We start from the raw sequence: 27,253 nt of genomic DNA, 5'->3' as shown, positions 1-27,253 counted from the left end.
AAACCGTTATGTTTAGAACGATAAAATTAAAGTTGCATTCATGTCAGCGAAAAGAAATAATGCTTGAATAAATTGTTATTCTATATATATAATTAAGATTTTGTACCGTTCATATATGTTCATCAAACATGCATCTTTTAAACTTCTTGCTCAAAAATTTAGTTACTATGACAAGTGAGAAATTATCTCTTGAAAATTCTGAAGCCGATACCAATACATGTATGTAAAGTTATAACTGTTGAGTTGATTTTTCCCATGCCAAAATTCATTCACTGTGTAATTAATGATTTCTTTGTTTTTTTTAAAAAAATAACTATTCAGATGAACCTGTATCGGCTAATCCTTTCGCTCGACATCGTCAATCTGAAATTAGTAATACTTCTGGTAACGCGTTTCGTGGTAAGTTTTTTTTCAGTTCATTGGATTATGAAAATTCAATGCATTCGTGCAACTTGGACTTAATTACTACAAGCAAAATGATTTCTGCCTTTTTGTTCCCTACCCCCTCCCCTTTATTAATTAGTGTGTGTGAGAGAGAGAGGAAAGTTCAGTTTTGTAGTGGAACTTTACTGTTGAGGACTTCAATGAAAGTTGACATCACACTTTTAACTTAAATCCAACGTGATTTCTTTCCTCATAAGTTGTATTTAAGGATTTCATATTCCTCCGACAGTAGTGTAAATCAATGAAATTAGTCTAAACTATTTAAAAAAGTATCGTCATCACAGCTCTATGTCGTTTTAACATCTATAAACGATGTATTACGAAACATATTTGTAAGGATGACTCGTTGGTAAACTCTAGGAAGCCTTCAAGAAGCCCAGAAAGAGTCGAACACATTCCATCCAATCACTGCTAGGGGAATATTCTAGAATGTCGACGTGTAGCTTCTCTATTGGATGGATAAAAATGACCCCCTATGTGCCTATTGGTTGACCGAAATGATGATTTACATTCAGCCAATAACTATAAATACATGAGATTTCTGTACTATATTTTGACACTGTTTTGGGGAATAAAGTTCCTACTTACTAGTCTTCTGTCTTCTCTCTTGCGATGTTGCGGGTTCGACCGTTCAAGTAGTTTAGCAGTACGCGGCATAGTAAGAACCAAAGCTCTAGATATAACAATATTGGATTCATGAGTAAAAGAAAGACACATCCGGGTATAGGAATATAAGTGAATATTATATACCTGACTCTGATTTCACTCTATGTGGTTATTTATAACTCATGTCAATAATTAGTTATTCTGACCAGTAAATTCGTCTTTTATTGTTGGTAGGATTTGATCATTATGTGATGTAATCTAATGTCCCAACTATCTAGCATATCATATATGGATCTAATGTTCTCAGTTTAGTTTTTCAAGTGTTTAAACGTGTAACGTATTTATCTCACCCTGTATCATCTATTTGTTGTTGCTAGATCACATTACTAACTCCTAACTGGTGATATAATCAACTCAATATTTGATACAAATATCCATTAACACAGTAGTTTATGATGTTTAGAATAACTAGAAACTGTCAGTATGGTTTTTTTTGAGGATGTTAGATCCTCATCAATCATTTGATAAACGTTTCATTCTTGTAGTTTTATTGTGAAAATTTGAATTTCTCATTTTCGAGCAAACAGCACCCATTTTCACCCTCAGTTTTTGTACTTCCCGCTTGGAGGGACTATAAATATCATTAGTTCGTTCCCTCTTTTAGTACATTATTTTATAACGTTTTCCAAGGAGTTTTTTACTGTATATATACACATGAGTTGTGTGTTTGTTCGTTCGTGCTTCCTGATGCTTGTGGAACTATACAATTCCTCTTTATCCATTGGTCACCAACCAAATGGTCATCATATACTACTATAACACGATTCAGTCCAATAGTTTATGACTTCATAATTTGTTGGTATATCGTTAGTTTGAACGTTTGTGGCTTCTTTTTTAGGTCTAATTCCAAACGAACATGTCTAAGTCGACAATTCCTGATGGTTACCATACATAATTCCAAATATTGTGTATATCTTATTACATATTTTATTATTTAAAATCTCAATATGGACTTACTTCTGATCATTATTCTTATTAACGTCTTAGAATAGAATGATTTCAATACTACATAAAAATTCTCAAAAAACCGTCGACTGAAACTTATGAGATCACAATTGATTACACTTTAGAATATCATTCCATTATTCATACACACACAGACATTAACACTGTTGGATGCCGGCTCAGTGGTCTATCGGTTAAGTGCTCTGATGCGAGACTGGTAAGTCCTGGGTTCGAATCTGGCGAGGCGGGATCGTGGATACACACTGCCGAAGAGTCCCACAATAGGACGAAATGGCCATCCAGTGCTTTCATGTTTTCCATGGTGGTTTAGCTTCAATTGTCTCATGATTTCAACTATATAAAATTACTAAAATCTCCACGAAAGCCCCTTCTGATATATATATTTGTCTCCTAAAGCTAATAGAAATGTACAAACTATCATTTTTAATTTCACTTTAGACTTTCGACGTGATGACACGTCGAGATATTCAGATTTTGGTCGGTTATCGGGAAGTAAACGAGGTAAGTCAGATAATACTTTTTTCCTAATGAAAATAAGCATTTGATTTTGTATGAAGAATTCATTTGAAAAAATTTTCGTTTTATTTACATATACATATGTAGTTGGTTTCGATAATACACCAAACACCCGTAGTGATCCTTCCAAAGATATTTGGAGTCGAAGTGGACCACGAAGAAGTAAGTTAAATCACTGTTCTATATCAAAATCTATCAATTTATGATTGTCAGATTGTTAGGTATATACATATATATCGTCATCTTTCGCTACTGAAATCTTCGCTTTTTTTAGCTGTTCCTTCTGAATTTGATTCACTATATGAAGATGACTCTGGTAACGCTGGTGGTTGGACTCAGGTTGGATCACGTAGAGGTAAGTTCTTTTGTTGTTCTTTTAGAATCTCATTTTTTCAATGCTTTCATATGACTGAATATTTACAACTTCTGGTAGGAAAATCCTTCACAATCAAAGGGTGTTTTTATAAAAGTGAAAGGTGGAAAAACTGACTGGTGAAGCTTAAGTCAAGTTGATGAATAAAGATAGCTCGTCTAGTACGGTTGAAAAACCCTAATTCCAAACCAATATCCTTCATGGTCTCTATGATGCTAAATCAGCAATTATTATGCGAACCTATTTTAGTCATCGGCTACCATGGAACTGTATCATCTGACGTTGCTTCACTCTCTTGTGGATTTGTCTTCTAGGTTATGTGGCCCTTTAAAATACCGTTGGTTTCTATGTCGTCAGTATTTCAGCTCAAACACAGATATTATTATGATTACCAATGGCAAAAATGTTCTCTCTTCTTCACCATTCAACCTTCAATTCAGTCTATGTACTGTTTTGCTTGCTTAAATAAAGTCCGGCACCACAGGACCAATCGGTTGTCACGTGTTTACCATACAGTCTCCACAATTGTTAAAGACTCACTCCTGGGTTATTTACCAATCATAATTTTTTTCAGATTATTCATACCGAATGTACTGATTCTAATCAGGCGTTCTTTTCTAATTGAATAGGTAGTTTTAGGGGTAGCAATAATAAGAATGACTGATGTTTGTTCGAACATGTATTTTATAGGATATTTTCAAAATGTTCACTCTTTTCATTTATTAAAGGAAATGGTGTAAAAAATTAGGTATTGCTTAGTGAACATTGGATTGACGTTTAATGAAGCGATAGGGGTACTGGATTCAAGTCTTGGTATGAACTTCAACAGAAGGATGCAGGAAGGCGACGAAACGCATATCCTAAATCTCACTGCTTAAAATGGTCAATTTTCCGTTGACGAAGCATTCCAAATTACTCAAAAAGAAAATATACAAAGTCGCCTAAAATGCCACTAACCATTATCTCTACACTTATAGCATTGAAAACTCGTACTGATCTATGATTGTGACACTGTAATGTGGTTGATCTGTACAATCATTATGACCTTAGATTATTTTAATTCACGATTGAACAACTAGGCATCACTTATGCAAATGTTATTTTATATTGTGATAATCTCTAATTAATTCATATCTTAATTTTTAATCATTCTAATTTAACATTTAGTTTTCTGTCACCTTATATCTTTTATTGTATACCTTTCATTAGCTTTAATCTGGTAACCGATTGTCACGTACCCACATGCTGCTTGCTCTTATTAGTGTTTTATCAGCTCTTGTCACTTAATATCATATCAGTCAGTCAGCTACAACGTAGGACCAGGTACATTTATGCATCGGTCCAAGTTGCCATACCTCGTTAGCACAACAAGATGAACACCGGATTCATAGAAATAGTTAATTTAGTGGTGATAATATATAAAGGAAAGGTTGTATATAAGTATATAGTACAGGAAAAAAGAAAGACATGAAGCAATCTTGATCTCATAGTTTAAGGGAAGACAGGAAGTGTACACACCTACGCCATTGTGATCGATCATGAGCCATGTCACCTAGAGTCTCCAACCATTGGTTACGATAGTTGCGCGGACCCCAACCAAGTAGTCTGCATCTACCAACATGGTTAAGACAAGTTGACGACTTTAAGACCTGATGCCACGTTTTGGTTTGGCCACCCCTAACTTTCTTCCAACCACCCCCTACACTAGTCAGCATACCGCGTTGTGGTAATCGGTGTTCAGGCATACTTAACACGTGGCCTAACCATCTCAGTCGATGAAGATTCATGGCCTCATCAACTGATTTACCATCATTCCCTAATATCCTGTGTCTAACCTCACTATTACTTACCCGATGATCCCAACAGATGCGAGCAATATTTCTAAGGTATCTGTGGTCAAATACTAGTAACTTACGAGTATCTTCTACTTCTATAATGAAGTTAAAAAAATGGAGATAGTGTATGTATGTATTTTAGACACTCTCAAATAGGTTTAACCTGTTAAGTGGTGTTGATTTCTCAAATCTCTCAACTTTTTCTTACTATGAAAAGGCAAATATTTTAGCCAACCAATTACCGGTGTATCACTTATTGGTTGAAACAGTCTGCTTTTCCATGTAGCAATGTATGGACATTGATTCCATTTTCTATTTACCAATAGTAAAATAGTTTTCGGGATAGGGTTGTTGAGACTGTTGAATTTTATTAAGATCACGAACTGATCTTAGTTAGACAACCACTGAAAACCTAAAAGCACTAAACGCCTGTTTCTTGTTGGACTTGGCTTCCCAGCTGTGTGGATACGTGACCCCCCTCAACCGGGAGTGGGACTCAGGACGCTCGGTCTCGTCCCCAAACGCCTAACCTCCAGACTACTGGGGATCCAGTCATGTACAAGTCTAGCTTGAATCTCTCCATGATAGTGCTTGACTATATTTCATTGTTCTTTGTGGGTGTCTTCCTCAAACCTTGGTTTTCTACGGTTGCCAAACTTTGAATCATTATTTCAGTGAAATTCAACTGTACCCACAACCCCATACTGACAATTATCATGTATTCTCTAGTGAATTAATTCTAGGGGAAATTTCCGGGGTTGCAATACGAAGCTATGACCATTGGAGTTAAATCTTGTCGAGTGTGAGGAAGGTACCCACTAAAGACAACGAAAGACGGTCAGACAGTATCCTTTATCGATTAAAGTTATACTTGCATTCCATCAAATGCTCGGCTTAACTGTTTACAGGTTAGATATTCGCTCATGAGACTGAGGGTCCTAGGTTTGATTTTTAGTTGAGAGATCATAAATGTGCACTGCTGTGAAGTCTCATACTCACGTTTCTAATGGTGATCCAGTTAAAATCAGTTTGTAATCTGAATAAAATAGTTGGTTGGAATCCCATATATGCTCCAGTTATTTTGATTCGTTTTCATCCATTACGTAATCTTATAAACCTAGGTTCTAATTAAATTTTTATTATCTATTCTTCGTTGTTTGGATATTGGGATATTATTTTCTTTTAGACTAAGCTACTAGTTTCACTGTTTTGATATACCGCTCCAATCTTATTTGATGATGTGGTTTCGCAGACCCACTATATGACAAGTTATTGTTGTTTGCTTCTTCACCATATGTGTATTTCTTCTTTTTGGTATTATGAACCATGTATTTCTTTTCTTACATAATTATAGAAAATGAACGAACAAAACCATTCGGTAGAGGTGGTAGTACAATGGGTGGTGGATTCAATCGAGGGTAAGAGATACATATACTGACTGATTGTTTCAAACCTATAATTTTCAGTCTATCCGAATCTGATGGGCGAATTTAGTAAAACGAATTCAGTCGATATTGTGCAACAATGCTCTAATTAATAGGGAGGTGTTTGTGTTTTTATGATAAGCGACGATAAAGAAAACACTTCAAGGTATCGGCTACTGTTAACAAGAATAATAATTCAACATGTAGAGTGTATGTTGGAGTAAAACATTCTTGAGCTTCAAGTGTTTGTTTATAGGTGTCTTCAAAGCATTGCTCGCATATGGTGAGATCATTGAGTAATGCTAAAGTGAGATATAGAGTATTGGGTAGAGACTATAGAGCTTTGAATTCTTATCGTTTGAATTGACATCGACATGTGCTAAACATATCCAATCATGACTTACCTCAACACATAATGTTGACTGAAGTAAGAGTAAGTTGGAAGAGCTCAAACATCAGCTCCTGGAGTCGTAGACTGTTAAATTCAGCCGTATTGGTACCACGATCCGAAATGCTCTCACAAGGCCACGCGTATATAGCCCTTGCCAGGGAAGTCCTACTCACTGCCTTCTCGTGGCGGGGGTGTTGTTCACCAAAGTGATCATCGTTGTCTCCGAAGGATTTCTGACATACAGTGGCAACACCATGTTAGTAATGCAGAGGTTCGACATCGTGTGTTCGGGCGCATAGATGATAATTCAATTGGTGTCAACATCTTGAAACACCGACTTCGATGGCGTGGACATGTTCTACGAATGTCGTCCCAGAGAATTACACGTCGTGCATTATTTGCCGACTGTGGGACTGGTTGGAAAAAGCGGAGAGGTGGTCAGTGTATGACATGGTGTCGTGGTATGAAAGAAAGCTGCAAAGGGCTAGCTTCTGTTGGTCGTTCACGACTCCCTGGCTGGGGTCCGAGAGATGGTGCAACACAGTGGCTAGAGACGTTATCAGATATGGCTCAGAATAGAAGCCAGTGGCGAACCCGCTGTAACCTTCTTTTACTTTCTTCATAAAGAGTGATTATAACTTTCTTAACTGAGAGAGTCCTTCTGGTTGTACATTTCAGTTCCCCCATCATTACTCTTCTCTTTTTTTTCATTCTTATTCTTCCTTTATGTATACGCATCTTCCCCCTTTCTCTTCCCATTCTCATTATTTTGTGTGGCGCATATGTATCTGGTGCCCTTTTGTAACAATATGTATGTGTTTAAATAAATAAATAAACACTAATTTGAATCAGTTTATTACATGTATCTGTTCTCGAACAGTTCCATCTAGCCCAATCATATGTAGCCCAAATGGTAAGCTCATGCCGTTGGTCGGGATTCGACCTCCATTTTTAGGCTACCAGACACATTTCATTGGTTAGAATTGCGGCTTTACTTTATCGAGGACAAAGATGTTTGTACCAATGAATGTACACATATTTCTTATTTCGGTTGGACAATAAAAGTCCTCTACTCCTGTTTTTCTCACAGAAGTAGGTGATCGGACTCGTTTGTGAGAAGGAAAATCTGTGTACCAGAATCAGACACTGCAAAGCATAACATTATTCACGGTGCTGTTAGTTCACTGAAACATTGTTTAGTATATGATAGATATTCTGTACAAACGTTTATATCAATTTACTAGTACCTGACAGTTTTAATTTAAGTAATAGCTTTTAAAGACCTTTATTAAATTTCCTTTTCTTTGTTCTATTCTTTACTTATTCTCCTAGACCCAAAAATCCGGATATGGACACTGGTAGTTCAACTCCATGGCGTAGAGAGTAAGTTCATCTAAAGTAGTTTTTATGCAGTCAGCTTTTTGAGTAGCTATTCATCTTCTACCGTCAAATTACTGCATTGAATTGCAAAAATTTATTGTTCATTCTAAAGACCTTGTTTCGTCATTACAATTATTATGTAACTCGAATGAAAGGTAAATACTTTTCATCACTATGGTAACAGGTTTATAGGATAATTAGCCGATTTATTACTGTAACTTGGCAGCCGTGTATAGGTTTTTCTACTCGTTTTCAAACAGTTACGCTTTGCATGTAAGTGATAGTAATAATATCTGACGGTCTTAAACAATATAAAAGACTTAGTCATTAAAGTTCAATGTTTTTAATTATTAGATTACCTATTCACACCGTATAACCAGGTTTATATATTTTGTTTTTTAAGCTACTCTGTATTATTATTATTATTTAAACACATAAATATTGATACAGAGGGGCACCAGATATATATGCGCCTCACAAATCTCATTTGATTTGTGTGAGGGCTGTGATACTGCCCAGGTGCCCAAACTGAAGCAGGTGGTTTTCTTAGGGGACCACACCCGGAGCCTTCGATCTAAAGGTGTGATCCACAAGGCAGTGGAGCATCGTGAGGAGATGCAGTCCCATGGTAGCCGGTGACCAACGATTGATTCATACGCCATTTGTTCCCTCAGGATACTGGAGCCTATGTGCACCATTGGTTTGGAATCAGGGTTTTCCAACTCCTCTAGGTGGACTTTCCGTGTCCACCGGTGCGGTTAAAGCGCCGGACATTCGCTTTTCGTCTTCTCAATTTCGTAAACAACACCCGTGGTGTGAGAAGGCAGTGAGTAGGACTTCCCTGGCAGAGTCTTTATGCTATATATAAAGATTTGTGATACTGCACAACCGGCCGAAACGAAATAAATAAAGAAGGGTTTGAATCAGTGAGATACCCCATTAAATGCTTAAACCACTGAATCATTCTTTTAATCCCTTATTTATTCTAAACCGTTCTCATGATTTTTTATTGTCTAATCCTATTTTTTTTCATCATCTAGAGGTCCAAATGCTGCAGGTGGCAAATCACAAGTATTTGAGGAAATGAGAGGTGGTAATGTGTAAGTTTTATGTTGATTTTATTCGTTTAATTATGTAAATTTGTTTCAAAAGTAAGAATAACTTCATATTTCGTGAATTGATCTTAGACAGATCAAAGTATTTATAGAATGTATTAAGACAAAGTATGTTTGTATACTTGTACATCTCTATAGTTTCGATAGCCCCCAAATGCCCTGGTGCGGCCGAGAGTGGGGAGAGTCCTCTCTCCCTCTCCAAATGCTCTCACATGGTCACGCGAATATATAGCCTCTGCCAAGGAAGTCCTACTCACTGCCTTCTCGTGGCGGGGGCTTTGTTTACGAAATTGAGAGGACGAAAAGCGAATGTCCGGAGCTTTAACCGGGTTGGTGGACACGGAGGGTCCACCTAGGGGAGTTGGAAAACCCTGATTCCAAACCAATGGTGCACATAGGCTCCAGTATCCTGAGGGAACAAATGGCGTATGAATCAATCGTTGGTCACCGGCTACCATGGGACTGCATCTCCTCACGATGCTCCACTGCCTTGTGGATCACACCTTTAGATCGAAGGCTCCGGGTGTGGTCCCCTAAGAAAACCACCTGCTTCAGTTTGGGCACCTGGACAGTATCATAGCCCTCACATAAATCGAATGAGATTTGTGCGGCGCATATTTATCTGGTGCTTCCTTGTATTAGTATTTATGAGTCTAAATAAATAATAATAGTTTCGATATGATCAGTTCAGCTACTGATTTCATACATGTCATAAATCTATTCAAATGTTTCGATTTGTGAAACACTTCTCTTTTTTTCGTATCAGTATATAATTAGCCAATGATCATCGTCTGTTTGTATAGCGACAATTAGTCTTGATCAGGATAAAGCTTGTCGAATATGTGCATTGGTTCAACTTACGATACCATATTAGGACGAGATGAATGTAACATGATGAGTTATGCAAGATCAGTGTTGTGTAGTAACAATGAATATTGAGAGTATGGTTCAAAAAGATGGAATCGAAAGGGCACTCATAATTGAAAAGATGAGGAAACCTGGACGCTTTTGTGCCATTAATAACCGATTCCTAAACATGTTACACAAAGCCTCCATCTGATGATCGCAGTTATTGCACAGAAATCAACCAGGCAGTCTAAAAACCTACTTACATGATTTAAGTTCAGTAATCGTTGGGTTCATGAATGGACGCTACGTTTTTGATGTGGCTACATCTAGCTTTCTTCCAGCTCGCTCCTACGCCGACAAACATCGTCCGTTAAGATAGGAGTTGATATTGTTTTTACCTTCGTGTATGATCTAAAAGATATAATGTTAATGTGATTTGTTTACAAAGTACTGTTTAAGTGATGTCTAGCTGCACACTAATTACTACTAACTGGTTTCCAAACCCTTATTCAATAGTATAATGGTCAGACCTTCAATCTGTTGGTTAAACTCACTGTTTTTACCGCTGTTACCGTTATTCAGAAGTCAGGCTATGGTTTATGTTAATAAACTGATTGATTGGTTACTGTGATAGCGTGCACCTATACGATGTAGTCGAGTGATAACTCCTCACGAGACAGAATTACTAATTCTAGCACCTTGATATAAATGGTGATGAAGCACAATCAGCGTAGTAAGTTTTTTGTCCTGTGAGAATAAAATACTTTAATCTAAAATAAACATATGAGATGTTGCATATCAAATGGGTTATTGGTACTGTGTTTTGTGGGTCACTAATTTTCCCATATAATTAAGACCTAGGGGCGGCCAGACCATTACGTGGCACAAAGCTATGAAGTCACTGACAATTGGACTGAGCCATGCCGGTAGGTGTAGACTACCTGGTTGGGATTCGCGAGATGATAGCAATCGATGGTTAGAGATCTTGAATGACATGGCTCAAACTCGTTTGTAATGGCGAAGGTGCATCCACTCTTTGTGTTCTACCAAATTCTAATCTTCTGAATTTTTCATGTCTCTATCTTTTTTCTCTCTCCAAATTTATTTCATTGGATTATACTCCTTCAATAACATCATCAAACCCTAATCTTTCCGATCAAATGCTTATACTCTTACTACTTCTACCACAATGTGATTTGAATCGACAACTGAATCTTTGTGCTAATGTGGTATAGCAATTCGAACTGATGTACGTACGTACGAAGTTCTACGTTGTGACTGACTGAAGACCTGACCATCTAGTTCAATTTTTGCCCATCAAATCAAAAAGCATCAGTTTTGACGTTTCACATCCCAGCTGTTCATTTATTTATCATATTAGTGAACAATAGTCCACCATCAACTTCATTCTGTCAAGTAGCCTTATGTTTAAATGTGTATGCTAAGCAATTTTCAGAGAAGTCAGCCTTAGGTCACCTCACTTCTCGTCCAAGCTTGACATCTTAAGCGTTCTTTTGTTCAGAAACAATAGCAATCCTAACTTAATAATTTTGCTAGGAAATTCATCCAGTTTCATGCTTTAACCCTTGTTGAGCTGAGTAAATAATACTTCGTATTTCAGCTTTTTCTGTTCTATATAATTCTTCCACTCCTATTTTTCCACAATATATTCTCATTTCTTTGTGTGTGTGTGTGTGACATCCATCTTAGTGCCCTATTTGTAACGAGTTTTTCTTTATGTGAATACTAAACAATTAAACTGTTCATTTATTATTTATTTATTTAAACACATAAATATTGGTACAAGGAAGCACCAGATACATATGCGCCGCACAAATCTCATTTGACTTGTGTGAGAGTCGTAATACTGCTCAGGTGCCCAAACCGAAACAGGTGGTTTTCTTAGAGGGCCACCACGCGAAGCCTTTGACCTAAATGTCTGATCCACAAGGCAATGGAGCATCGTGATGAGATGCAGTCCCATGGTAGCCGGTGACCAACGATTGATTCATATGCCATTCGTTCCTCCAGGATAATGGAGCCCATGTGCACCATTGGTTTGGAATCAGGGTTTTCCAACTCCTCTAGGTGAATTTTCCGTGTCCACCAGTGCGATTAAAGCTCCGGACATTCGCTTTTCGCCCTCTCAATTTTGTAGAAAGCACTTTCGTCACGAGAAGTCATTGAGTAGGACTTTCCTAATATTGGTTGTATGCTCGTGGTCATGTGAGAGCATTTCAAGAGGGAGAGTGAACTCTCCCCACTCTCAACCGCACCAGGGCATTTTTTGTCTACAGTTCTGTAAGTTATTGAGAACGACTCTTAGAAAACCGGATTTCCATTCTGTTTTCCACTGATTGTTTTAAAGGTGTATATATGATTCATTGTGGGATGAGTCTAACAAGTAATTCGTAATCGCATTGTGCGAAATATGTATTGCATTAATATATATCACATCGTATTAATGATCATCTCATCCCACTATCCAGTTATTGTTGTTGTATCTTTTATTGTTAATTTGAAAGATTCTTAAATGACTTTCATAATTTTTCTATTTTTCTAAAGGAAACGACCTTTCGGTAGCTCAGGATTCCCTTCACGAATTTCTAGGTAAGTTGTTGTTTAAAAAATTGGTTTACATAATCATTTTTCTTCATTTCACTTGAGATGTGAATGTCCTACTTTACCTATCTGTTACTGGGTTTCGCCTACGTTACTTTGACTAGTCATTCAGGTCGGTTTGGAATGATTGATATGGCTAATTATGAAAATTTCATCCCAAAACCTCGATAATGAAACTGTTATAAACTTGTGGCTCGCCTATTAGAAAGCAGTGATTTAACGATCGGACCAGTGACACATGAAACTCGAACGAGCAGTCCAGAGTACTTGTCGGTCCTGCTTTCTTCCTAGCCCAGACAGTTAAGTCAAGAACACCAATAACAGCCTCTGCAATATGAATCATGATATTTCAAACATACTGAGTTTATATACCAAACAAACAGACCAAATCGTACCATAAAATAGAAAATAACATTTGTACAAGATTCAGCTGAATGTGGCTGTGGATAAGGGGAACAGTAATTAATAGAGTAGGGATGACTCAGGAATGGTAAACCGTACAGTAGTAGTCTATTAGTCAAAATAAAGCTTATAATAAAAGGAATATGAATATGAATATTTGAATTACTTAACAATTACACAATAAAAATATATGTATATTACTAGTCTAGAAATATATTTCAACAGTTACCGTTCACATTATTCTCAGCGGGATATAACACTTTAACATACGAGAAACGATGAGTGTTTTTTGGTGTGCTACTAATGTCGACAGATATCGGTAGTATATACGATGAATAAAAATTGGGACGCTTGGAGTCATTGCTGTTGGCAGAGAGGTTTCGAACCCAGGACCTACCGTTTTGTGCACGAATGCCCGATCTCTAGACCAATCAGCCAGATTTACTAACTACAACACATTTTAAAAAATATATTTTAAGTTTTACTCAATCATGAATCAACCATTCATTGTGCTTCTACATTATTGTCACAAGTCGGTAGTTAATAGACTGGGTATAACTCAAGAATGGTAAATCCTACAGTGATAGTTTATAAGTCAAAATAAAGCTCATAATAAAAGGAACATGAATATGAATAATTGAGTTACTTAACAATTATACAATGGAAAATATTCGCACCATATTGGTCCATAAATAGTTCTCAAAAGTTTACCATTCATAATTCTCTTCGGGATATAGTAGAAGCTTCCCCTCCATATCGTTAGGTCTGTCAAGGCAAAAATGTTCATAACAGTTTTCAACTCAGAATTTCATCAACTGGTGAACTAGTTGAAGACTAACAAGCTGTTTCATTTTTCTTTAATATTTTTCAGTCTATATCAATTTACTACCCCTCACAAAAAACTTATCCTCCAAAACCGTGTGTTCTTATGGTAATCATAACACAGATAGCTTCCATTTGATCAGTAGTTCCACACAAACTTCAGAGATCTGTTTAGTACTCTCAATTTGTTTCCTTGAAATTCTCGAATATTAGTCAAAATTAGTCACATCTGGCACGATTCTCTTAAATATCTGATAAATTATCAGTTTTGTCTAGTATTATCGTGTACTGATATATATTTAAACACATAAATATTGGTACAAAGGGGCACCAGATATATATGCGCCACACAAATCTCATTTGATTTGTGTGAGGGCTGTGATACTGCTCAGGTGCCCAGACCGAAGCAGGTGGTTTTCTTAGGGGACCACACCCGGAGCCTTCGACCTGAAGGTCTGATCCACAAGGCAGTAGAGTATCGTGATGAGATGTAGTCCCATGGTAGCTGATGATCAACGATTGATTCATACGCCATTTGTCCCCTAAGCAGGATCTTAGAGCCCACGTGCACCATTGGTTTGGAATCAGGGTTTTCCAACTCCTCTAGGTGGAATTTTCCTGTCCACCAACCCGATTAATGCGCCGGTCATTCGCTTTTCGTCCTCTCAATTTCGTAAACAACAGTAATGCCAAGAGAAGGCACTGAGCAGGACTTCCCTGGTAGTAGTTGTATACGCGTGGCCATGTGAGAGCTTTTGGAGAGGGAGAGCGGACTCTTCCCACTCTCGGTCGTACCAGGGCATTTGGGGGCCATCTACTTACTCTATGACAAGACTCAAGTTATTAAACACAGTTACCCGTCATTAAGAAGTGTTTACTTTTTGTTTCAATTTATGCTCTATTATTAAATTATCATATTTGTTTATTTTCTCCTCTTTTGTTTCATCATAGTGGATTATCTGACGACAGGAAGTATTAATCAAACCAAACTTACTATTTCACTCGTTTATTCAGCTATTTCTCATTTATATCTCCATTCTGTTTTTGTTGTTTACTACTGTATAAGTTATTACACTGATTAATATTAAGTTAAACAAGGTGTATATCTTCTGGCTTATGAAGAGAGAATATTTTTGCACAGTTTGTATGACAATATATATTTGCTTAGTTATTATTTTTCATTTGTATGCAGCATATAACTTCAGTACTCATTAAGTTTAGTCTAAACAAGGATATTTAGATTTGACAATGTTATTGTGTACACGTCTGTCTCTCTCTCTCTCTCTCTTTCATTAATATTCCCCTCAATAATAATGTTCATCGCACAAATACAATTGATGATTAGTCTTAATGATGTATTTGTGAATTACAAAAAAAAAGAAAATAAATCCGGTTTTCGGTGCTCGAACTATGTTTTTTGTCATCATTGTTTATTATACCATTGATACATTAGGATTATATAATAAGAACAAGCATTTGTTCTAGGAGATGGTAATGTCTAGTGTTTCCAGTATACAGATAACTGTCAGTTCTTAGTGGAATTTAATATATGTATCTAAGATAGCCGTAATTAATTTTATTTTCTAACCTTTAATTCATTCACAAACTTATGTTCATATGACGAAAGAAGGCTGTATAACATTCAGATTTGTTAGATTATCACTACTTCTTACATCGGGTCTGAAGGCGCACAGATACATGTCAGGAATAAATGTCGTTATTTGCCAAAAAACATGTGGTAAGGATTACTGCCCAATTTTTAGAAATGGATAAAATATGAGCAGATTATAATATACAATAAAATGACCATATGATTACATCTGCTTGAAGTTTAATCTAACCAACGTTTTAAAGTGCATTAGTTCAGGCAAAATTATAAGCTTCATATGTGTCCCATCTGAGATTTGGTGTATTAAATGAAACGCCGAGATCTTACTGGAACTTGACTTTTTCTTCGATGTTTCACAAAAACAACAAGTGACATTATCAATTTCAACTTAGTTTTATGATGAGGTTAGATACGTTAAACATTGGAAAAGTAAGTTGATCGATCTAATTCAGTGTTGATAAGAAGGTATATAAGAGCTTTCGACCAAATTTGAACGAATAAGTTTGCAGAAAGATAATAAAAAAGAAGAATGTTAAATCTCGGTGACTGAATATGAAGTAAATCCAACGTTTTACTCGGCAATGTGGTCTAGGCTTTTTTAAGGAAATATAATCAAAATTAGTGAATATAAATAAGTATAAGGTACCTCGGTTATCAAATCATGTCAACAACGTTAAAAGTAAGTATTTACTGTAGTGTGTATGAGACGAAAAATATGTTAAGATAACATTGTGTGCATTCGTAAGTGGATCTAAAATGTAAAAAGCAATTGATCACCTCTGATCTGTGAATTTTTAAGAAAACATACGATTTTATTCATGATTTGAAACCAATATGTTCCAGCATGCATTAAATGAAGATGAATAAGAATGGATGGTTGTTCATTATATACAAACAAGACAACTGATTAGAACCATTTGTTGGTCAACAGCTACCATGGGATTGCATCTCTTGACGTTGCTCTACTGCCTTGTGGATTAGACCTTTCGGTCGAAGGTTCTGTGTGTGGCCTCTTAAGAAAATCACCTGTTTTGGTCTGGGCACCCGAGCAGTATCCAAGCCCTCACATCAACAGAATGATTTATGTGGCACATAACTATTCGGTTCTTCCATGTACCATTGTTTGTGTGTTTAAATAAAAAATCTGTGTAATCGACAGTAGAGTTACTTCCTAACAGTTAGTTTTTGAAGCGTATTTGGACATCTACTCTTAGTTTTTCTGTGGTATTCATATTAGAGAAGATAAAAGAGCAGTATTCAAGGGAAGGTCGTACATATATTTTGTAAAAAGTAAGCTTAGCGTCTGTTGTGAAGAAAGTTTTCGTTATGATACCAATTGACCGTCTAGCTTTAGAAATAGTAGGGGAGGTATGTTCTTCAATGTTTAGGCTTCCTGTTTAATTAATTTCTTGATTGTTTACTGATTTGAGTAAATTTGTAGTTCATAGGGATGCTTTCTAAAATGTATGGTCCCACACTTGTTGAGGTTAAATGGTAGATGCCATTTTTCGCTCCAGATAGTTAGGTTATTGTTTTCATTTTGAATCACAGATACATCTTCATTTAGAGCCTCAGGCTTATAGCTGTATACTATTTTGAGATCATCAGCATATAAATATGGTTTCCCAAATGTTACGATGTTACATATATCCTTTATATACATAAGAAGCAAAAGTGAACCTAATACACTTCCCTTGATGACTCCACTAGTTATTGGTCTAGGTGACGAGAGACAGTCACTGTACTTTACCATTATTTTACCCTCCATTAGGAATTAAATCATGAATAGAGTGGGTTGTTGATTCCGAAGGACCGTAGTTTGACCAGAAGCCTTTTGTGTTGGACCTTATCAAAAACTTTTTGAAAGTCTGAAAATAGGACTGATACAAGGAGTCTGTTGCCTCGTTTCAGAGTTATATCATTCATGTAGTCCACTAGGCATATATCACATGATCTGGACCTAAGAAATCCATGCTGGGAGACCATCACTCTAGATACCACTGAAGTTATGTTTATGGGTCGGTAATGTTCAACATTTGCTTCAGGTCTTTTTTCAATTTTGGGAATAATGTGTCTAGTCTTCCAGGCAGTGCGGCAACGCTCTGTAGAGAGTGATGTCGCAAATAGTTTGAGGAGTAAAACACGTTTTCGCATGCCAGCCAGAATACCATCTGATCCATCAGTGTAGGAGTGTTTCAATGTACTAGTTGCCTTAGAATTATTTTGTACATTGAAGTCTACATTAGTAATTTCACAGGGAGGTGCCGGAATTGGCTCTGAATCATTTAGTGGCTTTTCGTTAGTTAATTAGAAACAAAAGTGTTCAGTAAGTAGTTTCGTAACAAGTTTAGGGTCTTCATATACTTGTTTGTCATTAGTAAATATGTTCCCTCTCGATTTAGAACGTTCAAGTTTATTTTGAGGGAGTATGGTGAGTGCAGATGAGTTATTATTTAGGTTGACAGCACGTTTTTCCTATTCGGCTGTGTTTTGTGTACGTATTGCCTCTGTTCGGAAAAGTATTTCTGTCACCCTTACTAAGGAGGAAAAGTCATTAAATTTGTGGAATCGAGTACAATGTCTTTGCAGACGCCTTCGTGTACCGACCGGTATATACAGATCTTTAGAAAACTTAGGTCTCTAGTATCCTAAGGGTGTAATTTCGTTAATGATACTTTTGATGTTGTGATAAAATATATTAGATAGTGTGTTTGTATTGTTTGCTGTAAAGAAAGTTCCCCAGTCAGTGCTTCTTAGGTAATTGTGGAAATTATTCCAAACAACCTTGCGATAGTTTCTATGAAGTGTTACAGTTGATACGTCTACCGGTTATGGTTTTTGTATTAAGGGTACTGTTATAATTGTGATTTTGTTGCTATATAAACGACCCAGCGATTCCTATTGCTTAGTATTCTTATACGATGACACTCGACAAGACCCCAAAATCAGAACACGTTGAACAGGAATCAAATTGTATTCAAAATAATAATGATAAGTGAACAGCAATCAATAGTTTAAATATCGTTCATATATTTATAGTACATGCATAAGAAGCCTATAGATTTTTCTGCAATAATATGTCCGGGCTGATCGGTTTAAAATTAACCAATCAGCGCGCAGCAACACCATCATGCATAAAACATGCTTAGTCCAATCTATATCCCACTAACATGTACATACAACAACGTTATGATCACTACCCGGAAACGTGTTTTCCAATATACACAGTATTGGAGTGAGGCCACTGGTAAAGTCTATGTTCAAGATATTTTGATGTCTGTTAGGGCTGCTGACGTACCGAGTCCACTGTATTAGTTCTAGACATTCAATAAGTGATTCGTAACGTTTCTGAGCCTTAACTGGAAACCAAGAAATTTCAGGCATGTTGAAGTCACCACGAATGAGCTTGCCTGTGAATGGGAGGGATGGTGCTAGTGTCAATACCTCTGATAATACTGCTATTTCACCTATTGATGCGTTAGGTTGACGGTAGACACAGCCGAACAGTAAGGTAATATAATTCGATGGCTTTAAAGCAATCCACACCGAATCCTTCAGTTTGTTTAGTTCATTCATATCACATAACAGTGAGTTTAAGAAATCCTCCTCCTCTTCCTTTCAATCTATCGCTTCTATGTAGGAAATAGTCATCAAGAGATTTACATAGGTTGGAAATATTGCTGTTAATCCGTGCTTCAGATATCATAATAGGTGATGGTCGATATATAGATACAAACAGAGCTAAATCCTTCTTTTTATTGCAGTTCGACCTAGCGTTGATAAGATTGAATGTTCTTCAACAGCTCTGTATTTTGATAGCTAGTGTTAGTGGGGGATGTATCAAATGCGCTAGTGAAGTTGCCTGGGGATTTTACCCAGGAGGAAAGGGTGGGAGTACTCTCTGATGGAAACTGTACGGCGGAAGCAAGTTTATGTTCTGTATAAGGTTTGAAATGACTTGGACTATATGCTTCAACAGAGGTGTGACCAAGGGCCTTATTTCAAATGATTCTGGTACGGGCCGACTATGAAGTGTACTGTTATTTACAAAATAGTTTTCATGGCTAAGCTCGTAGCCTCTATTATAGCAATTTGCGTTAGTATGAGAGTGAGGAAGGTCTGCTGCACATAAAGGAAAGTAGTTACGACAGCTATTATACACGGAAGCCGTTTTTATGTGGTGGGTTGGTACTGAAAATTGTGAAAATATTTCTTTCTGAGAGTAATTATAATTGTGATCCTGGAGGATGTAGATAGGATGTGGTGAGGAACGTATAATTACCATGCTTATTAATGGTTTTAGGCTTCAGGGTGTAAGTGGGTGATCAGTAATCTGGCGACTTTTGTTAATCTGTGTGTGAAAAGGTTTGTTATGCTAAAGCCCACTAGCCGTTTCGCAACTTAGAAGTGTTGTTGGCAAGTTACATGATATCAGCGGGTAGAACCACTTCATTGTCCTTTTAATACCCACAGAACAGTTGGTCTTAATCTTACGTGTTTCCCTATTCGGTATCGTGGATTTTGTCCCGCCAAACGTTTTTGTCAGAGCTGAAGGGTTTCGTTGCCTCTGTGAGATGAATTTAGATTCATTCAAGTCATTTTGCAGAGTATCTTTGAGGAGGACTGATTTTCAGGTGAATATATTGAGTTGGATGTGTTTCGCTACACGGCTCACATTTGAATACTTTACTGAGTGAATAGCCGCGATCAGGGCTGTCGTTATGTTTTCTGATGACAGGTGGAATCCGTATCTTATCCAGATGTTTCTGATCTGCAGACTCATCTAGATCTATGAATTGACCTGCTGTTTGTGGAATGAAATCATTCTTATTGTTCATGCGCTTTATATCATTCACTGCGTTGCAAACTGTCTTTATCTAGTTATTTACCATAACACTATCATACGATCCTATCGCCTTACGTCTTCTTACACGACGTTGGCAGGGAGTTAGGTCAGGAGTGACTTTTGTGCTCTTGTATAGAATTAATGAGCCAATATTTTAGCCCGAATCAATAAATTTTTTAGCATCGTTATAACAGCTCAACTTAAACAGGAGAGGGCAAGTCAATCTATCCAACTTTTTTCTAAGGCGGATGACTTGGCAGTTGATGTTCAGCATACCACTTGCTTCAAGGCAAATATCCCTCAACTTATTTGGGTGTATGCGATCAGGGAGATTGTATACAACTGCTTCGTGGGGAGACAACATTCCTTTTGTCACTTCTTCAGCCACAAACTATAAAATACAATCAGCTTTGGTGAGTTGTTCAAGATTTTTATCAGTATTAATACCCCATGTCTGTGTGAGGGGTGCTAATTGGTTAAGTCAAATGTTAATTTCGGCTAGAGAGTTTTGTAACTGTCGAATATCAGTGATCACGATCAGTATTTTCGTAAGTGTAAGATAAACTGTTAAACTCCTTGGTTTTCGGTCTTTTAGATTTAGGCTTTAGTAAAGCATGCTGTCTGGTAGACCATGTTGACTTTTCGATGCACGTGGGTTCTCCAAATTTTCACGTTTTCTGCATATAACAACGTCGAAGGATTAAGCAGTCTCAGTATTTCATTGATGTGGAGAAGAGAAAATAGTGGGTCTACATTCGTGTCTTAGAGTACATCAATTCCATCCGGTAATGATCCAGATAGTATCACGTTTGTTCTCACACTCTATTTGAAGCTGCAGAGGAAGTTCATTATCCAATCTTTTGTGGCGCTTTTTCTTTAAATGCCTGAGAGCTTCTTCACGAACTTCAATCAAGAGAGCCTAACATCATAGAAGGAGGGAGGGTGGCGTTACTGACCAGCAAACATGATGGTGGGGAGATAACTTCAATCCACCCGTGTCTGTAGGGCAGAACATATTAATTACGGCTCCTTATGTCTAGTGGAATGTCACGAACCAACGGTATTGATGCGAAATTATTCATGCAAAATACCACTTTAGATCATATTAAAAAAAAGCTAAATTGGTTCCACTTCCTACCGAGTAATCCTATTACAAGCAAACTAGACAATTGGCTAAAAACGAAGCCCACTCTATACCCTATAAAATCTAAAAACAAAAAAGAGAGTTCAAACAGCTTCGAAAAAAAGGGAGACAGCCATTTGTATCGGAATACTGTTTTCAGCACTTTATTTTATAATTACACAATTCCATACTTCTTTCTGAACTACCTTAATTTTTACAGTTCCTTACCCACTCATACCTTGCCCACACCTATTTTTCTTTAACACATTAGTATGTTCTTACCTAATAAATACTTCAGTAACAGACAAATAGACTAAAAGGTTATACATCAACTATTCCTCCATGAATATTGTGTGCTCTGCTTTTCGTCCTTCCTTTTTCTTACACCTTTTTCAGCCTCCTGCAGATACTCCACCGAAAACAGATATGGCACGGGTGACTTCGTCCTACACCGTTATTAAAGCCTCAGATACTGCGGAGGGATATAAGGTCGAAGCTTTTAAAAGCCCCCAAATTCGCATGTATCTATTCTCGACCATCAGTTGTATGTTGCAACGCTACTTGCATAAAGAGGGTCAAGTGTGATATTAACTTATCTCGAACTGTTTTTTTCAAATAGGTTGACCACTATGTTAGTTAGACTGACAAGTCGGTTGTTAGACACGGTCTATCGCCTTCAACACTTAAACAGAGATTAATCATAGCGCCCTTCCAATTACTGGGAAGCTCAGTTTGGAAATGATATATATTGACCGACACTATGAGGGGTTCTGAGTAATGCCCACGTGATATGATAACAATCTTGGATGTAACCTATCAGGAACTGATGACTTACCAGGTTCAAGGTAATTAAGTAATTAGAGGACAGCTTTCTCGATTAAAAACATTAGCCTTATATCTGTTTTCTCAGCAGTGTGGCTATGGAAATTATTGATAACAATACTTCCAGATTTCATTTCACTGAAACAGACTTCAACCACTCGTCAGACTTATTTTTACCACCTTTACCACCATGACTGGTGAGCACGTAACACTGAATCATACTGGTTGTAATTCCGCCCTTCCGTGTTTCAAGTATGTATTCCTGGTCCTAAGTTCGTGTGATCCACATCATATAATCGCTTTTTATATTTCCTTGGGAAGCATCGGAAAAACTGTTTGAGTGTCAGGTGTTTTCTTCTTCTAGACTGGAATAAGATAGGATATCTCATGAATCTAGTAACTGTGTGAGGGCTCCAGAAAAGAGTTAATATAAACTTATAAATTGCATGGAACTATCAAACTCACTCACTACAAAGCAACTCAGCGATGCATACTGAGCATACAGATTTTTCCGCTGAGTAGGCCATCTTATTTTTTGCTGCTAACTAAACTCTATTGGTATAAGTTCATTATCTAAGGGGCCAAAAAGTTGATTACACAGGCAATACAACACAGATCATCAGGGTCTCTTAAATTCCATCCAACTCTCTTTTAGCAGAGTGAAACGGAGATCAATTCTCTAGCCATATTTTTCATTTTTGATTAAAGTTGTTGGACGCGATTTCCCTTCATGTGAATTTCCTGGAATGTATATGAGGCGTCTCAGCAAGATAATAGTAAAAACAGATAAAATATGTACCCGGAAGTTGTAATATAGTCGTGGAAAATGAATAAAAGTAATCGTCGCAAAGATCTGAAATTAGTACATTCAGCTAGAAAAATGGAATAATAGGAATATCTGTACCGACCAGCAGTTTAAACGTGACAAAACAAATCAGTGAAAGAGTTATTTAGGACTATGAAGTGATTGTAATCTCGTGATATTTATTTGGACAAATAATTGGCGGTCTACTTAAACATCTGGGTACCTGTTCTTGTCATCTAGATATTTCAACAAGTTACCTAATTTTGTTTATTTTAATACATCATTATAGCTAGTAATTGCATAACCTATGTCAAGTGCGTTTCTGAAAAGTGTACAACCTTTCGCTGTAAAGTTTACAGAAGGCCTAATCAGAGATATCGTGGTTGCCGACAATTTGCAGAGAAAAGAATGTACACTACTCAAATGTCAATTAACTGGACTGCCAACTTCTATCTGGCGATCATTCAGTATTTGTCGTCAGAATTGACCAAGAAGTAAGGAGCAGAAACTTGTTGAACTACTTTGTGCTGAGAATTCTATGTTTTACAAAAAGTATAATGTAATAATGATTTATTCGCAAATAACAGTTTGTTACATGAGGCATGCCGGTTTACAGGCAAGATCGAACTGTTATAGAAGTTACAATTTTCACTGTTGAAAATTACTCAGCTGGGTTGATATTTCATAAGATATGAATGTAAATGGATTTCGTAAGAAACATATCAATATCACACTTGACCCTCTTTATGCAAGTAGCGTTGCAACATACAACTGATGGTCGAGAATAGATACATGCGAATTTGGGGGCTTTTAAAAGCTTCGACCTTATATCCCTCCGCAGTATCTGAGGCTTTAATAACGGTGTAGGACGAAGTCACCCGTGCCATATCTGTTTTCGGTGGAGTATCTGCAGGAGGCTGAAAAAGGTGTAAGAAAAAGGAAGGACGAAAAGCAGAGCACACAATATTCATGGAGGAATAGTTGATGTATAACCTTTTAGTCTATTTGTCTGTTACTGAAGTATTTATTAGGTAAGAACATACTAATGTGTTAAAGAAAAATAAGTGTGGGCAAGGTATGAGTGGGTAAGGAACTGTAAAAATTAAGGTAGTTCAGAAAGAAGTATGGAATTGTGTAATTATAAAATATTGAATAAAGCTAATAATAATGGACATAATAAACATTTGATTAAATTGTAATTTCACTGTTATCTCTCACATCCTATCTGAACCACATTTATTCTGACCATGGATCTCAAATTTCTACTTAACATATATACAGATTCAAGTTGACTTTCCATATGAGTCATATCATCATTAACTATTTTATTCTATTTTGTTTGGCAGTCTTAAATTAACATGCTTTAAACGATGTACTTTGCCCTTAGCCACACCATATTTTCGGGTTATTAATTTAGATATATAATTGTAGAACCTGAAGAGAATTTATCGGAAACAATAGTCTTCGTTCAAATATTAGCCTTTTAATCTGATGAGGATCTTCAAACGATTAAAATAGCGATTTGTTTGAAATTTAACGGCCTTAATAATTACTGAGGGATTTATTCTTTATAATCAAGCCCATAAATTCTTCCAAACTTAAATTATCTTAAAAATTTAGAAGCAAGTGCCTGGCCTTGTAAATATCTTTATTATTAGGCGCGACCTACGTAGGATACATGGATGGACAAAAAGAAGCCTCCTAGCTCCTAATACCAGTAAATGCAGAATCCTGGTGGTGGACAGAAGTATTACTCTTGACTATCAAACTCAGATATTTACAGTCAGTTAAAAGGTTTAGAGAGTGGTTTAAAGTCCATCACATATCTCGACTTTTTAGAAGAATTGAACAAGACACGGGACTGAATGATCAGAAATCCCCTCCCTTTAAGTAAAAATAGAGACAGTAATGACACATATACCTTATACTCATTGAAAGGTCACGGTATCGCACACTCCACTACTGTGAAAGTCCTGAGTATCACCTTTTGCGATTTCACAGCCGTCTCTACCTCTCGGGATTCATCAGCAAATAATGCTTGGGAACTTTTGTGCTTTATTCCCAGGATATTAGGTAGATAGACGTCAGAAACACTCAGACCTGTTCTGGTGTTTACCTAAGGCCTTATTGTGGTTCTATTTGGCAAGAGGACTTCCTTCCGAAAACCATAGTCACAACACCTTCTGAATCCTCCATAGTGGAATTAAGTATCCCACAGATATTCGGAGTTTGACAACACGTTTACATGTAACACCTTTATCATCGAAGTATACCAATCCAATCAAATCAAAAATCAGAGATGAGGAAGTTCGAAGATATGTTTTAAAGCCCTTCAATATATCGGGAAGCTTTCAATCTAGTCTGGGTAGAGGTAGTAAGGGATGCGTAGCATGGCATACTCACTCGTAATCTAGCGTGGATGCGTGACCGAGCGCCTTCAACTAGATGTGTCCATGGTCGGTTGATACACTTGCACTCTTCCACCCAAATAACGAGAAAACCAACCTAGGTTGAGTCATCACATTTTAGTTATAAATTGGGAATTGTCAACTGAAATATATTTTTCTTATAATGGTCACAATGACAATTTTGCGACAAGTCCTCAGCATTTACGTTTGAGTACGGCAGGAAACGTCCAAACAGTAGGTTAAATATGTTTCGTCACTCATCAGATTAAACTATAATTGTCACGACACCTGAAGTGTTAATACTACCTACTATTGTTTGACCGTTTTTAAATCAGATTGTTTGACTTTCATAGCTTAGCCCGGGAATGCAGTATTCGGATAGATCCTAATTTGAAGTGTTATAAGTAAGGGATAAGTGATTTCCTGACTTGATGATATAGTCCTTGAATTGTAATAGGACACAATGGTTTAATTCATAATTAACGGTTCTCTGTGTAAGATACTGTGTCAGTAGAGTCCATTATCTTCACTTTGTACAATATCTGTACGGCTCAGTTCATACGCTAATCAGACTTCTGAGTTTTTTATCGAAGGTTTTTCGGGTGATGCCTGACTTTTCGGTTAGCTAGTATGACATGGGTATACATATATGTGCACATACATATAACATTCAGTACCATTTTTACTCACTACTATTAAGAAACTATTAAACTGCCGTGATTGGCAATTTATAAATGAGTCTGTGTAAATCAGTTTCCACATGTTGGATGAGAGCATGAATAGCAAGATGAATTAATAGGGCATAATCATTGTTAAGTTCTGGATTTGTGAAAAATTTGGCTTAGCTTCTTACATCGTGTTTTCCATTTTACGGTTAAGCTTGTCTTCATTAATACTTATGAAGTATATATCCCTGACTAACAAGGGATTGATTATGTAGACAGATCTCGTTTACAAAGACTGGATGATAATAGCAGGAACACTGATGTGTAAAGGACTTTATTATTCGTTCTCTCATACGAATAGCCAGACTGCAGGATCGATAAGCGTTTTCGATTCGGAAACTAGCGTACTGGACAACTCGGTTAGGTACGATGCAGGTAACATGACGTAAACAGTTTATAAACTACAGGTAAGCATACATAACTCCGCCTGTAGCTCTTCTACAGTCACTGCCGGTCCCAAGCCCTGGTAAAGGAGGAGGGTTGGGCATGAGGTTAGTGACCGCATCCCATAGAAAAAACTGACTCGCTGAAAAAACACTCACCAGAAAAAGTAATTCAAACCATTTAAACTCTGCCCTGGGAGTTGAAGGAATAATTATGACGCCCCCTTGATAAAAGCCGAAATTTTTCGAAATTCACGAGGTCGATGCCACTTCTAACAACCAGAGTAACACTTCTTATAGGTACATGGAACGTCCGGACAATGTGGTAGACCGGGAAGACCTGTCAAATATCAATGGAAATGAGGAGATACAACTTGGCAGTACTCGGAATCAGTGAAACCCATTGGACACAAGCTGGACAACAAAGGCAAGATACGGGATAAATGCTGCTGTACTCCAGTCATGAAGGGGAAAATGCTCCACACACTCAGGGAGTTGCTGTAATGCTGTCCAGAGACACACGAAATGCACTTGTAGGATGGGAATCTCATGGATCCAGGATAATCAAAGCATCATTCTAAACAAAGAAGGAAGGGATCCCAATGAATGTTATCCAAGGTTATGCATCCACCAATGATAGCGACGACGACGATGAAGATCAGTTCTATGAAAGGCAGCAATCAATTATAGAGAAGTGCTCACGAAAGGATCTCACCATCCTGATGGG

At 37.0% G+C, this 27,253-nt stretch overlaps 2 protein-coding genes across 2 annotated transcripts in view; both read left to right on the top strand.

The window, feature by feature from the left end:
- Smp_001170 (eukaryotic translation initiation factor 3,subunit 10 (theta)) overlaps positions 1-14,993 on the top strand; it is a 32,432-nt gene extending 17,439 nt beyond the window's left edge. The window contains exons 13-21 of the mRNA XM_018795180.1: positions 322-399; positions 2,515-2,577; positions 2,680-2,754; positions 2,867-2,947; positions 6,155-6,218; positions 7,948-7,998; positions 9,036-9,095; positions 12,525-12,569; positions 14,757-14,993. Coding sequence (XP_018649518.1) covers positions 322-399; positions 2,515-2,577; positions 2,680-2,754; positions 2,867-2,947; positions 6,155-6,218; positions 7,948-7,998; positions 9,036-9,095; positions 12,525-12,569; positions 14,757-14,784 — 545 coding nt within the window. The 3' untranslated portion in view covers positions 14,785-14,993. The remainder of the gene's footprint in view (positions 1-321; positions 400-2,514; positions 2,578-2,679; positions 2,755-2,866; positions 2,948-6,154; positions 6,219-7,947; positions 7,999-9,035; positions 9,096-12,524; positions 12,570-14,756) is intronic.
- Positions 14,994-15,422: 429 nt separating this feature from the next.
- The window catches only part of Smp_001180 (hypothetical protein), a gene marked incomplete at both ends in the record, with an annotated part of 64,869 nt that continues 53,038 nt past the window's right edge, over positions 15,423-27,253 (top strand). Inside the window, one exon of the mRNA XM_018795179.1 lies at positions 15,423-15,543. Coding sequence (XP_018649517.1) covers positions 15,423-15,543 — 121 coding nt within the window. The remainder of the gene's footprint in view (positions 15,544-27,253) is intronic.

This window comes from Schistosoma mansoni, chromosome 1 (assembly GCF_000237925.1).
Source record: "Schistosoma mansoni strain Puerto Rico chromosome 1, complete genome".
NCBI lineage: Eukaryota > Metazoa > Platyhelminthes > Trematoda > Strigeidida > Schistosomatidae > Schistosoma > Schistosoma mansoni.
This window is presented reverse-complemented; position numbering and strand designations above follow the sequence as displayed.